Source organism: Terrapene carolina, unplaced genomic scaffold, assembly GCF_002925995.2.
Source record: "Terrapene carolina triunguis isolate 2854851 unplaced genomic scaffold, T_m_triunguis-2.0 Scaffold211, whole genome shotgun sequence".
In the NCBI taxonomy this organism is placed as follows: Eukaryota; Metazoa; Chordata; order Testudines; family Emydidae; genus Terrapene; species Terrapene triunguis.
The window spans coordinates 28,205,632-28,218,979 of record NW_020664562.1 but is presented as its reverse complement, the minus strand read 5'-3'; the positions used below and the strand labels follow the sequence as shown (position 1 = coordinate 28,218,979).

The 13,348-nt window shown below is 41.5% G+C and overlaps 1 protein-coding gene across 1 annotated transcript in view; it reads right to left on the bottom strand.

Moving 5' to 3' along the window:
- LOC113407362 (tubulin polyglutamylase TTLL7-like) overlaps positions 1-13,348 on the bottom strand; it is a 79,429-nt gene that overhangs the window by 14,893 nt on the left and 51,188 nt on the right. The window contains exons 14-18 of the mRNA XM_026655778.1: positions 13,097-13,292; positions 11,818-12,026; positions 10,627-10,751; positions 8,333-8,483; positions 4,262-4,342 (exon numbers count right to left, since the gene is read on the bottom strand). Of these exons, the coding sequence (XP_026511563.1) occupies positions 4,262-4,342; positions 8,333-8,483; positions 10,627-10,751; positions 11,818-12,026; positions 13,097-13,292 (762 nt within the window). The remainder of the gene's footprint in view (positions 1-4,261; positions 4,343-8,332; positions 8,484-10,626; positions 10,752-11,817; positions 12,027-13,096; positions 13,293-13,348) is intronic.

The window sequence follows — 13,348 nt, the reverse complement described above, 5'->3', positions numbered from 1 at the left end:
CCCCGTCAGGTTCCCTTCTTTTGACCCTTTGACTGCACTCCTGTCCCTGTTTTTACATTAGTTGTCCCCCGTAATTATTTGAGTTTCAGGCCCTGTGGATCCTCCCCTTAGGCGGGGGGGGGACCCTTTAGCAGTGGGCGGGCTTACGCCCGCCCACTTCCTGAAGCCCAATAGGTACAGTTGCCCCGGGGACCTGACCTTCCCCTGCAAAAGGGATCTCCACTTCAGAGAAGACTGCAAAGTCTGGGGTCTGGGTTCCATTATCTTTTTCCTGTACACTCCACTGAAGGGAGGATAATGTGCAATCTTGTCACGACAAGGTCATACGTGGCCAGACCTAGTAGTCAGAGCCAGAGTCTGCAGTTATGAGACAGGAGTCAAGAGTCAGCTAGGTTGGGATACAGGGAGATCAGAAGCAAGAGACAATCTGAAGATCAGAACCACGAGTCAGAGACCAGAGTCAGGGCAGGTGAGGATACCAGGGAGTCACGGGCAGGAAACAAATGAAGTCAGGAACCACAAGTCAGATGTCAGGAGTCAAGCCAGGTTGGATTGCCAGAAAAATCAAGCAGGAGCAGGGTTAGGGTTGCCAACTTTCTGATTGCAGAAAACTGAACACCTTTGCCCCGCCCGCTGCCCCACCCTCACCCCTTCTCCGAGGCCCTACCCCCACTCACTCGATCCCCTCCCCCACCCTCGCTCACTTTCACCAGGTTGGGTTTAGGGGGCTGGAGTGCGGGAGGGGGTGAGGGCTCCAGCTGGGGGTGTGGGCTCCAGGGTGGGGCCAGAAATGAGGAGTTCAGGGTGCGGGAGGAGGCTCAGGGCTGGGGATTGGGTTGCGAGGGGGAGTGAGGGCTCCGGCTGGAGGTGCGAGCTCTGGTGCGGGGCCAGGAATGAGGGTATTTGGGGTGCAGGAGGGGGCTCTGGGCTAGGGCCAAGGGGTTCGGCGTGTGGGAGAGGGTGCAGTCTCTGGGAGGGAGTTTGGGTGTAGGACAGGGCTCAGGGCTGGGACACGGGATTGGGGTGTGGGGGGGGTGCAGAGTGCAGGCTCCAGGTGGCACTTACCTCAGGTGGTTCCTGGAAGGGGCTGGCATGTCTGGCTCCTAGGGGGAAGGGCCAGGGACCTCCACGCACTGCCCCGTCTGCAGGCGCCACCCCCACAGATCCCATTGGCCAGGAACCACAGCCAATGGGAGCTGCGGAGCTGTCACTTGGGGCTGGGGCAGCATGCAGAGCCCCCTGGCCACCTCTGCACCTAGGAGCCAGAGGGGGCACATGCCAGCTGCATCTGGGAGCCGGGCAGGGAGCCTGCCTTAGCCCTGCTGCGCTGCTGAACGGACTCTTAGGGTATGGCTACACTTGCAGCTGTACAGCACTGTGAGTTAAACCCACCTTCGTACAGCTGAGTAGGGAAAGCGCTGCAGTCTGTCCACACTGACAGCTGACAGCGCACTGGCGTGGCCACATTTGCAGCGTTTGCAGCTGCATGGGGAGCGGTGCATTATGGGCAGCTATCCCAGCATTCATGTGGCTGCAATGTGCTTTTCAAAAGGGGGGGGTGGAGTGTGACAGGGAGTGTGGGGGAGAGAGAGTGGGTTTTGGGGTGCTGAGAGTGTGTCAGCACCCTGCCTTGCAAGTTCCGACCCCTCTGTCCCCCCCCCGCCCCCGCTTCTCATTCACTCACTCAAAGCAAACAGCAAAATCTTTGCTTTTTCTCTCTGGTAGGGAGCTTTGAAAGGGCACTTCTGCATTCCTGGAGCAGATCACAACAATGAAAAGAGTGGCTACTTGATAAGGGGATTATCACAGGGCAGCAAGTTAACTCCTCATTCACACTGGCACCTGGGAGTTGTAGCCACTATGCTGCATCACTTATTCCTCTCGGGGAGGTGGAGTACCTGCAGGGCTGTAGCCAGGGAGACACAGCACTGTACGTGCCTTGCCAGTGTGGATGGGGAGTGAGGCACAGCGCTGTGGGCGGCTTTATTGCACTGTAACTCTCAAGTGTAGCCAAGGCCTTAATGGCGCTGACCAGTGCTGACCAGAGCCGTCAGTGTCCCTTTTTGACTGGGCGTTCCAGTCGAAAACCGGGTGCCTGGCAACCCTAAGCAGGGTGCAGGAGGCACATGTCCCACAGTTCAGAGCCCAGTTGTTTGGACAACTTCCTGTTCCTGCTGCTGGCTTACATAGGGCCAGCAGGCCAATCAGCCAATTTGGGACTCCACAACTGGACCTCACGCAGGGGCTGGGCTTTGTAAGTCTCAGGTAAGCTATTGCTCGCAGGCTGCAAGGCGGAGGGTTGGAGAGTGGCTGCTCCCATAAATCTTGCAGGCCCAGGTTTGAGACCTGTGGGTCATGACAAATCTTCCTGCTCTTCCTATAACCCACCACTCCAACTGTCAGATCAGCAGAGAGGCCTCTGCGGGTTTGGTGAAAGATGGGGAAGAGTGCTGCTGAGGCAGCTGAGCGCCCCTACTGCAAAGGATGGAGTAGGCCTATGCACTGGATCTTGGGGTAATGACCCTCCCCAGTGCATTACAAACATGTAAGAGATAATCATTAGCAAAGGTTACTCAGCAGAGGGACCAGTAGCTGTCAAATAATAAAATAATTCAGTCTCAAATCAATGGTGACTGCTACTACTACAATACATGCACTATATACTTTTTAAAAAAAATCTTTGCAGAAATGTGGATTTATGTTGCCAGTTTATATAATTGCAAAAGACCTTTAATTAAGTTCACAGCTAACCTGCATTATCAAGTTCTCATCATGTCTTTGTCTCTATACAGCTATGCCAGTTTTATAAAACTGTATGCATAAATCTTCCATCTAACGTATGAACTTGAGGTGAAATGGTCAATTACATCACATCACAATGGACAAGTTTTCTTTATAGCAGCTTGTCTGTGCCCAGATCCAGAAACAGAGCAGTAGTTTAATGTAGTATTCAGCGCTACAGAGATCAAAAAATTTGAACACGAGACTGCAGATTTTGTAGGGGCAATTTGAAATGTGGTTACAACATATTTCTCCTGTTCCTTTATAATGATGTTTCACCCTTCCTAACAACAATACATATTATATATTAAGCATTTTACTCAAAGTGCTTTCCACTGTTTTCTTAAAAAAAAAAATAGATTGGGAAACTGAGATACATAGCAGGTTAAGTGACTTGCCCAAAGTCAGACAGCAAGTTCTTTTCAAGGGCGGAAAGAAAATCCAAATCTCCTGACTCCCAGTCCAGTGATATATTGACACCATCTCACCTATTCCCAAATCAAATTTCAGCTATTTTAAGGAAAAGAGATACTGGTTTACAAAGCCGAGATTGACTAAAATATGTCCATTTTTAAAAAAATGGAGATTAAAAATGAAGCCATTAGCACACTATAAACAAGAGCAGTACCCATGTACTACTTCTGTGAACTGGAGAAAGCATGACAAGCAATACTAATCTTTCGTGGGAATAAACTATTTGGCAAAAGAAGAGGAATTATTACCAGTATTTGTAAATTCAATTGAAGATTACAACATTGTTAATCTTTGTAGCTCTACCTCCAATTCACTGCCATGTCATTAACAAGCCATCTGCTAAGATATTACACTCAAAGGGCCAAATTCAGACTCAGACAACTCAGACACCCGATAGCTATATTTACTTCTTATCTTTTGGGGGGTGGGAGAAGGAGTTTGCTTCACAGGCTTCTTTGTACTAGAAGTGACAATTCTCTATTGTTTACTGTTCTAACAATCATTTTTTCCACAGGCTCACATTATTGACCCTCCAGTTGCAAGACCTCTCTCTCCCCCACATGTTGACTTGCAACCACACATGAGCTGTGCAAGGTATACTCCAAATAACACCTGGCACTATGCATACAATTCTACACTAAGATACTAAAAAATTGGTACCCAAAATTAGGCACCTCAATCCATATGTAGGCTCCTAAACGAGTAACCATATTCTCAAGAATGGTGCACATACAACTCCTCCTACTGAACAATTACCTAACTTTAAACACCTGGTTTTGGAAATCTTATCCAATGGCCAGATTCTGAAATTAGTTCATATTTATACCAGTGTAACTAACACCATTAACTGCAATGGAATTATTCTGTATATACAGTGGTGTCACTGACATAAGAACACACACGGTGGCCCATATTCTGACATCTCAAACTTTTCCATGGCAGTCACTTCTAAGTGCATGTTCACTACTTACTAGCATTTTCAAAGGTTGAAGTGTGCATCACTCACCTTTCGTTGATTAACAGAGTCCAGTTTTATCAGCCAATATGAAGCCACATTTGTTTTATGGTATTTCCAATTATCCATAATCTGAATTAGTTGAAAAACAAAAGATAAAAACAAACATCTATAAAGAGTGGAATCTGACATTTCCAGCAAAAATATTACATTTGTAAAATACTTTAATCGTTTAAAAACAATCCCAGTATTTTGTGTAAAAAATAAATTAATTCTCTATAAGAAATGGAAGAGTGTCTTCAAATTTAGGAAAAGAGGTAATGACTTTACGGCAGATCCTGGCCCCTGTTCTACCTGATCATGCCATTCTAGCAGTGCAAGCAAAAGCACGGGGGTGGGCACAGAGTTCAATATTATATAACCATTGTTTATTCTAGTAAATATGAAGTTTTGTGCTTCATGTAGGTCATTAGATGTAACTTTAAAATACCCTTCCTAATGTATTTTTATTTTTCCTTGGTTACATCTAAATATTAATGAACTATTAACATATCTTTTAAATGTCTTGCTATTCTGCACCTTTGGCTGTATTCCAGATCAGTATCTATTAACAATTTTGCCTCAAAGTCATTTAACACACCATCACTTTGTTATCTGACCTCTTCCAACCTTGAGAGTCTTATTTTCCCAGAGAAGTTTGTTAAGTGGCCTTACAGAGGACTTTGCAATAAGGAAGCATATTGTCATGCTTAATGTTATATCAGGACATGCCACTAGATGGAGTACATTTTGAAGAAAATGTTGAAGAAGCATTTTACTTTAGTTCGAAGTCTAGAAAACAAATAGCATAGGGGGAGAAACCTATGAGTGAATTATTCCAGTTATGCCTCAGTTCCTATCCAGGCAAAACTCCCTTTGAAGGGCCAGATTCTGTGATCAGTTAGAACAGACCCAAAACTGGTAGATTTGGCTACCAGAGGATCCAGTGATGCAGAGCCACTGTTGCAGCCCCTATGTCACCCTCTTCTGAACCCACAGTATAAGGGTGTTCACAGGGGAATGGAGGCAGTTATGTGGCACTCCTTTACCTTGGTAATCACTGACTGCTGGAAAAGGCCTTGGGAATAACCGAGAGCCAGTTTGGCTCAAAGCTGGTTTAGACATTATAGGTAGATGCTTCAGAAGCATCTAAGTCACTAGGGAGCCTAAGTCCCATTGACTTTCAATAGGACTCAGGCTCCTAAATCACTGAAGTGCTTTTGAAAATTTTACCCAGTATTATCACCCAAGTGAACCAATTTCCCAGGAACAAAGCCAGAGATTTTACCCAGCCTATTTGACGCTAGGCATATGGCAATCATGTTATAGGGATTCACTTAATGTAGAAGGCAGGTTCTTCGCTAGCTATGCTGTACAGTCAATGAAGATGTTTTAAAGGAACTGTGTGGCTCAAAAAGTCTCTCAGGCTCACAGCCCCATTCCACAGCTTATCCAGGGAGAAAAGAGGAGCCTATGAAGCTGAATTTTTGCATACTTACTCACATACACCACAAATAGCAATTAGGAACAAAGGGAGCTCTCAAATTAAGGCTATAAAGGGGGCCTTTCCTATCACAGCAATTGGCATAACAGGCCTTGCGCTCCTCTTCAGTGATCAAGAATTAGGCGAGGCCCCACACATACCAGGGAATTTTGTTTTTCGGATGGCCCGTAGATAGGTCCCTACCAAATTCATGGTCCATTTTGGTCAATTTTATGGTCATAAGGTTTTTAAAATAGTAAATTTCATGATTTCACCTATTTAAATCTGAAATTTCAAGGTGTTGTAATTGTAGGGGTCCTGACCCAAAAATAAGTTGTGGAGGGCTTGCAAGGTTATTTGGGGGAGGGTTGTGGTACTGCTACCCTTACTTCTGTGCTGCTGCTGGCGGCGGCACTGCCTTCAGAGCTGGGCAGCTGGAGAGCGGCGGCGACTGCTGACCAGGAGCCCAGCTCTGAAAGCAGAGCCACTGCCAGCAGCAGCGCAGAAGGAAGGATGGCATGGTATGGCATTGCCACCTTGACTTCTGCACTGCTGCCTGCAGAGCTGGGCCCTCAGTCAGCAGCTGCCACTCTCCAGCTTCCCAGTTCTGCAGGCAGCAGCACAGAAGTAAGGGTGGCATGATATGGTATCGCCACCCTTACTTCTGCACTGCTGCTGGCGGGGCGCTGCCTTCAGAGCTGGTCGTCTGGCCAACAGTCACTGGTCTCTGGCAGCCCAGCTCTGAAGGCAGTGCAGAAGTAAAGGTGGCAATAACATGAACACCCCCTCCCCCCCCAAAATAACCTTGCAACTCCCTTTTGGGTCAGGATCCCCAGTTTGAGAAATGTTGGTCTCCCCTGTGAAATCTGTATAGTATAGGATAAAAGCACACAAAAGACTAGATTTCATGGGGGGAGACCAGATTTCATGGCCTGTGACGTGTTTTTCATGGCTGTGAATTTGATAGGGCCCTACCCATAGATTGACCAAGGTTTGTCTGACGCCTGTGCTTCTGGGTCACACACAGGAATTAAGTCCTGGAGCTATAGTCAGTAGAGCTGGTTCAAACTCAGAATTTCCATTCTGTTTGAAATTCAGAAATTTTGAAAAAGTTTTTGTTTTCAGAAGGAAAACTGGAAATTTTGAAATTTCCCCCCCAAAAAAAGTTTTAAAAAATTGTTTCAGAAATCTCTCTTTTATATGCAAGTTTGTGGGGTATCTTTGCCCTCTCAGAGAGGCTGGATTACTATATGGAGCCAGTATCAATGGCCATTCAGGATTTGCATGGCCCAGAAGGCAGTGGACATTTCCAAATGGATAGTGTCTGGAGTCAGGAAGAGCTTTGCATACATCTTCATCATAACAAAGAAAACTGCCTGTGCAGCCCCTACCAATAACAATGAAAGCTGCTCAGTTCCCCTGCAAGTGGACCCCTGATTGAACCAGGATACATTTGGTTTAATCTGCGACATGTTAACATGTGTATGTTACACCTTTGCCAGACAAAGAGCAGAACACAACATTGCTATTTACTTTTTTCATTGTTAAACTGATGTTTATTTCTTTGCTCTTCGGCATTTTCAATGTTTTTCCAATCTGCACTTTGTCTCTCCTAGTATCTCTTCATATTTCGTATATTTTCTTTTAAGATTCCCCTTTACTGTTTAGCATCAAGCACAGTATTCGTCTCTTATTCTTTCACCTCCTTTCATATTCTTCTTTGTTTCACGCCAACTACTAAGGCTCAGAAGAATGTTAGATAAAAGGAAAAGCCAAGCTGGCAAACTGAAGGAGCCAGCAAGAATGCAAATGGTATTCCTGGCACTTGTACTCAGGCTTCTACTTCACCTTATTGCAGGGACAGGCAACCTATGGCACGTGTGCCGAAGGCGGCACGCAAGCTGATTTTCAGTGGCACTCACACTGCCCGGGTCCTGGCCACCGGTCCGGAGGGCTCTGCATTTTAATTTAATTTTAAATGAAGCTTCTTAAACATTTTTAAAACCTTATTTACTTTACATACAACAAGAGTTTAGTTATATATTATAGACTTATAGAAAGAGACCTTCTAAAAATGTCAAAATGTATTACTGGCACGCGAAACCTTAAATTAGACTGAATAAACGAAGACTCGGCACACCACTTCTGAAAGGTTGCCGACCCCTGCCTTATTGCATACCTTTCTTAGTTCCTTAGCATGCCTATTCAGGGGTAGTGATAAACATGTCACAATCCGTATTCACATTCTATGAAACATAACTATTAATTAATTGTAACATTCTTCTTTGCTTACTTAAAAGTTTGAACTTTAACAGGACAAACCTCCACAATTATAAACTTAAGTTACTCAAACTTCCTAATTATAAAGGTTTGTCACATTTTAGAGAGTCCTAAGAATGATTTGTGTTGTTCTTTTAAGGTCAGGTAGAATGTAGAAATCTGAGCTTTTGGAATGCTTTGATCTATGGATTCCATGAGCTCTTAAGGCCACAGGAGCTCATGAATCATTAAATGTATATTTTATTTTCCCAAGTTCGTAGGGTCTTAATATAAAACAATAAGTGTCCTGTGATGCATCTTCCTCATTGATAGATACTTACATTTTCTATAATTAATTCTGCCTCTTCATCTGTTTTTCCTGGGAACTTGATCCTCATATCATTGAAAATGACCAGTGTCTCTCTTGTCAATGCCTCCTCTTGCTCTTTTGTTCTCTGTTGAAGCAAAGACTCATTCAAAAATTGATATGGACTTGATTTAGTATAGAGTTAGTGATTTCATGTGTATCTTTTATATGAAAGATATTTTCATGGTAAAAAAATATTTATTCCCAAACAGAGGAAAATAAATAGACTTTTAAAAAAGAATGTAAATGGTATAGGTATATAATACATACAGTTTATGTGTACATTAACATATATAAGTATTGACTAGAACTTATAAAACACTGCAAGAGAAGTGAAGTCTGAAGGTAAATTTGTTTCAGACAGATGAGCAAAATCTGCTATATATTTATGATATACCCCATTTAAAATATACAGTTGAAACACAACAAATTTAAATTTAACTATTATTTTATGTGCAAAGAGGATTCTCTATGCAGCCACTAACAAACAACCTCACAGAACTCTACCACTGCACCTCCAATATGAGCTGAGACATCCCTTGCTATCCAGTCCTGCATCTCAATTGAGCACAAGTTGCCAATCATATGAAAGAAATCATACCAAACTTCCATGCACAGGTTCCGTAAATTAAAGAGTGAAATCCTGCTAAAGTCAATAAAAGTGTTGCCATTGACTTCATGGGGGCAGGATTTCAATCTCAAGTTATGAATGTTTTTGATCAATATTGAGATGAACCTGTATGACAGATGGCTAAGATTGTCTAAGATGTTCTAGTTCCCTCAGGATGGTGCTATAGGGGCAGAATTAAGGTTGTTTGTGATAGATAGATAGATAGATAGATAGATAGATAGATAGATAGATATTTCATAACTTTGCTTTTGCATACTTCAGAACGTTTGGAGGCTTGGGATGGGGCTTGATTTTCTATTTGTTAAAAGTTGAACATTAATTTAGAATTTCCAGGCTTTCTAACATCTGTGGATTTTGAGAGAAGTACAGCCCTTATTCTCTTAGGGCTTTTCTTGGCTGAATTAAGTGATAGATACTTTAAAGCTTAACAAAATAATTTTGCCATATAATATATAATAATTTGGCTCTGAAATAAAGAAGCATCTAATGCCTCTTGTTTATTTCTATTTATAATTCTGGGTTTATAGCTCAAGTATAGGTTGTTTTTCCATATTTAGGTGCCATATCTTTATGCATTTGGTTTTTAAATCAATCTAATTAATGGTAATATAAATCACTAAAAACACTTTCTTCTCACTACTCAAATGGCTGATAAACATACACTTTCCAAATAATTTATTCTGAGCATACTAAAAAGTTATGGATGATCCTTTTTAATTTTTACTCTATCAGCAATATGCAGTATATTATACTTGGTTGCAAAAAAATCATACAGTACTGTGCATGGAACTCAGTCCATAAAGTTATAATTAAATCTTTCCCACTGCTATTCTGTAAGTAACTTTATTTGCATTATTTTAAGGAATATGACCCCAGTTTTGTCACAGAAACAAGGATATTCTGTAATACAAGATCTCTGCCAGTAGTTGAAGCTTTCTCAATGAAAAAGTAAATCTGGTTTCTTACTTATGTTTATTTAAGTGAGTAGCTCATTTTCAGTGGCATACTGTGACAGACTCATTTTAATCTCTCAGTAATTTGTATTTGATATAGATCAGAATTAATGTGAAGAGAGAAGTCTATACTAGCCCTGTAACAATAAATTCTCAGGGTATGTCTTCATGATAAAAAGGAGCTTTTTTAACCTCGAATTAGCTAATGTGAAGGGAAACATTCTTAACACTTTGTCTGTAGACACAGGTTAATACCTTTATAATCCTGTTAGCTGAATTTAAAGTTGTTAAACTGTATGTACAAAAGATGGTCAGGGATCTTTTACATCACATCAGCTAACTCAGTTTAAAAAAAGAACCTTTTTTTTTTTTTAAAGAGCCTCAGAGGCAGCAGGCAACGAGCTTTTTGCCAAATTAAATCTTTTGGTTAGGGTGAGCAAATGTTAGAAAGGTTAATTAGCATCCCAAAATAATTTCTCACAACAACAGACATTCCTCTGATGGGGAGAGCGACTGAATATGTGGACTGAAAGTGCCCATTTTAATTGACATATCTCCAAAGGATTATTTGGGGGTGATAAGATATAAAGGGGACTGGAAAACAGGAATTGAAATGGTTTAGCTACAGTACTTAATATACTCCTGAATTAATTTGGGGACAGATTTGGCATGCGTGGGGCATACAGCACATCACAGAAACCTGTAAGGAATAACGGAACTGTGAAAGGAGAAACCAAAGAGGATGATCTCAGATAGGCTGGACAGAGAGGGGAGAAATCCAACTCTAGGACTGTAAGGCTGTTACTACACTGCAACAAACCACAAAAAAAACAATGAACCTACCTATCTTAATTCCTGCCACGTGTAAAACTATATATGTGGTGAAAACTCTTTTAATCTGATCTTCCGTTTATTCTTAAATACGTCTCGTTTTTAATTAGGCCACTTGGGCTTTAAGGCTTGTCTACTTAGGGATGCATTTCAAAATGGGGAAAAGCTTTGTCTTCATGGGGGGGGGGGGGGGGAGTGTGTTTTTTACACTGAGACAGCTAATTGAAATTAGTTATCTCAATGTAAAATCCTAACAGAGACAAGGTCCTGTAGTTTTTAACTTTATATAGCTGGTTGAGGTAAATCCCAGGAGTGGATGGTATAGATTTTACCTCAGCTAGCTACATCGAGTTTAAAACTAGCTTTACCTTGTCAACTAGGTTTTTATACCAAGATAGGTTTCTCAATGTATACACATACCTCTTGTTGCAGGGAAGATATAGCCTAAGTCTTACTCATGCAAGCCCTGCTTTACTCCAATGCAATGTAGGGGATTTATACTTATGTTGAAACACCAGCATAGTTCTGCCAGTGTAAAAATTCTTAGGTAGATAAGCCCTTATATTGTTTGGGAAATCAATAATTCCAAATCATTCACACAGCCTGTCCTGGAGAATAGAAAACCCTTCCATCTTTTAGACATAGTGCAGGAAGGGTGTTTGGAGCTCAGGATTCTCAGTCACAAGGGCACAGACTAAGAAGTCCTTTCCCATAAGTTATGGTGTTTGCAGGGCTGCAATCTAATGGATGCACTGGAAACATGAAAGAATCACTGCAAGAGCTAATTTTAAGGAACATAAAGGTGTAGCAGTCCAATACTCCTGAGATTCTATTAAAACACAAGCTACTTCAGTACCTCAGGATTTCTGACATTGTATCAAGAAAACTAGTAATGTAGTAGGAAAACTAATATTATACACCAAGATGATGACAGTACTGTGTTGAAAGAAATTCAAAATCTTATTGAAGCAGTATTACACAAAGCAATACTGCAATGCACTTTTTAGATAAATAAAACACATTGTGATGTTTTTATTAACTTACCCCTGAAGAGTGTACTGTGCCCAGACTAGCAGTATTACACATTCTGACTGAAGATGAATTACGATTTAAAGAATGGGACCTATTCATTGACGATGGACGTGGCATTTGCACTGCAGGTTTGGCTGAAAAGGGACGTTGCTCAGCGGCTTGTGACTGCATAGCGAAGATTGATATTGAACGGGGACAGCTTACAGAACGCCTTATAGGACCTGTGGATGATGTGGAGGGTGAATATGATGGAGTTTTTATATTTTTAATTAAAGGTTTCCAGTGTAATCTGCCTGAAGACAAAGACAATGCAGGATATAATTACTTTCCGTCCATTTACTGTACATTCCTCTGTCATTACTGACTAGAGAACATGTCTATTGGAAATTATACGGTTCTCCAGTAATAAATGCTTTATGCAACCCATAAAAGTACCCATTCCTGCCCCCAAATCAGTCTTCTTCAGTTAGGCTCAAATCCTCTCCCATGTACAATAAATTTGTCAAAGGGTGCATGCATCTTGTGGTTCAGTAAGATGGAATGTGAGCAGAGGATTTGGGGGAAGGGAGTAGGGACTCTGGCTTTTCTGGACAGCAGAACTACACTGATCCTCTACATTTTAGGCCTTCTGCAGCCCATAATAAAAATAAGATTCTGTTACAAAACAATTTTTGGCAGCAGTACCATATGCAAACATAACTACATTGCTATATAATGACAATTTCGATGCAATACTTCTAAACTGTATACTACAAAACACAAATAACATATTGTACAAACCATGTCAGCACTTTAATATTCAATGTTACACTGTCTAGCTATTGTTCTTCTTATTTACCTGGAGAGTGACCCATCTATAAATCTTACCGTCTGCACTTCCTTAGATAGATTTTTTTATTTCCCAACAAAATCATGTTCAACAGAAATTAAAAACAACAACAACGAAGAATAAATTCGATGGCAACTTTGTCAGAAGTAATGAAAACAAAGAGGCGCATACACAACACATCCAATGGTAGCTAATGTTCATCCTTTTCTTTAGTACGTAGTAACCTGGCAGCAAGTCATGCATAGGTTATTTTGATCCAGCTTTTCTATCAAGTTGGAACTGGGTTTTAAAGAAGAAGAATTAAACAAGCTAATTTGTGAATCCAGATGGTCTAGTGCCAAGGTTCAGACGATCAATTTTCAGGCATAAAGACTTTGTCACTGTTAAGTTCTGCAGCACAGGAATATCTTATCTGATTTTTGTGCACATTAGATTTAATCAAAATTATGATCATTCACTTACTGGATCGCTCTAATAATTTATACTTGTTTTCTTCAAGCTCATATGACACTTTCATCTCTTTTTTCTCATTGTGATCTTCCTTTTCAGTTTCCTCCTCCCATTCTGATGTGTTGCTGCTGCTGTCACAGCTACTCTCACTACTGTAGTTCCTCTGTTTTTTTAAGGTCTGTGAACTTTCTGGCATAGAAGACAGGGGCTAATATAAAAAAATAAAATGTATAGTAAATTCCTCCATTGCCCAAAAGGAGCATA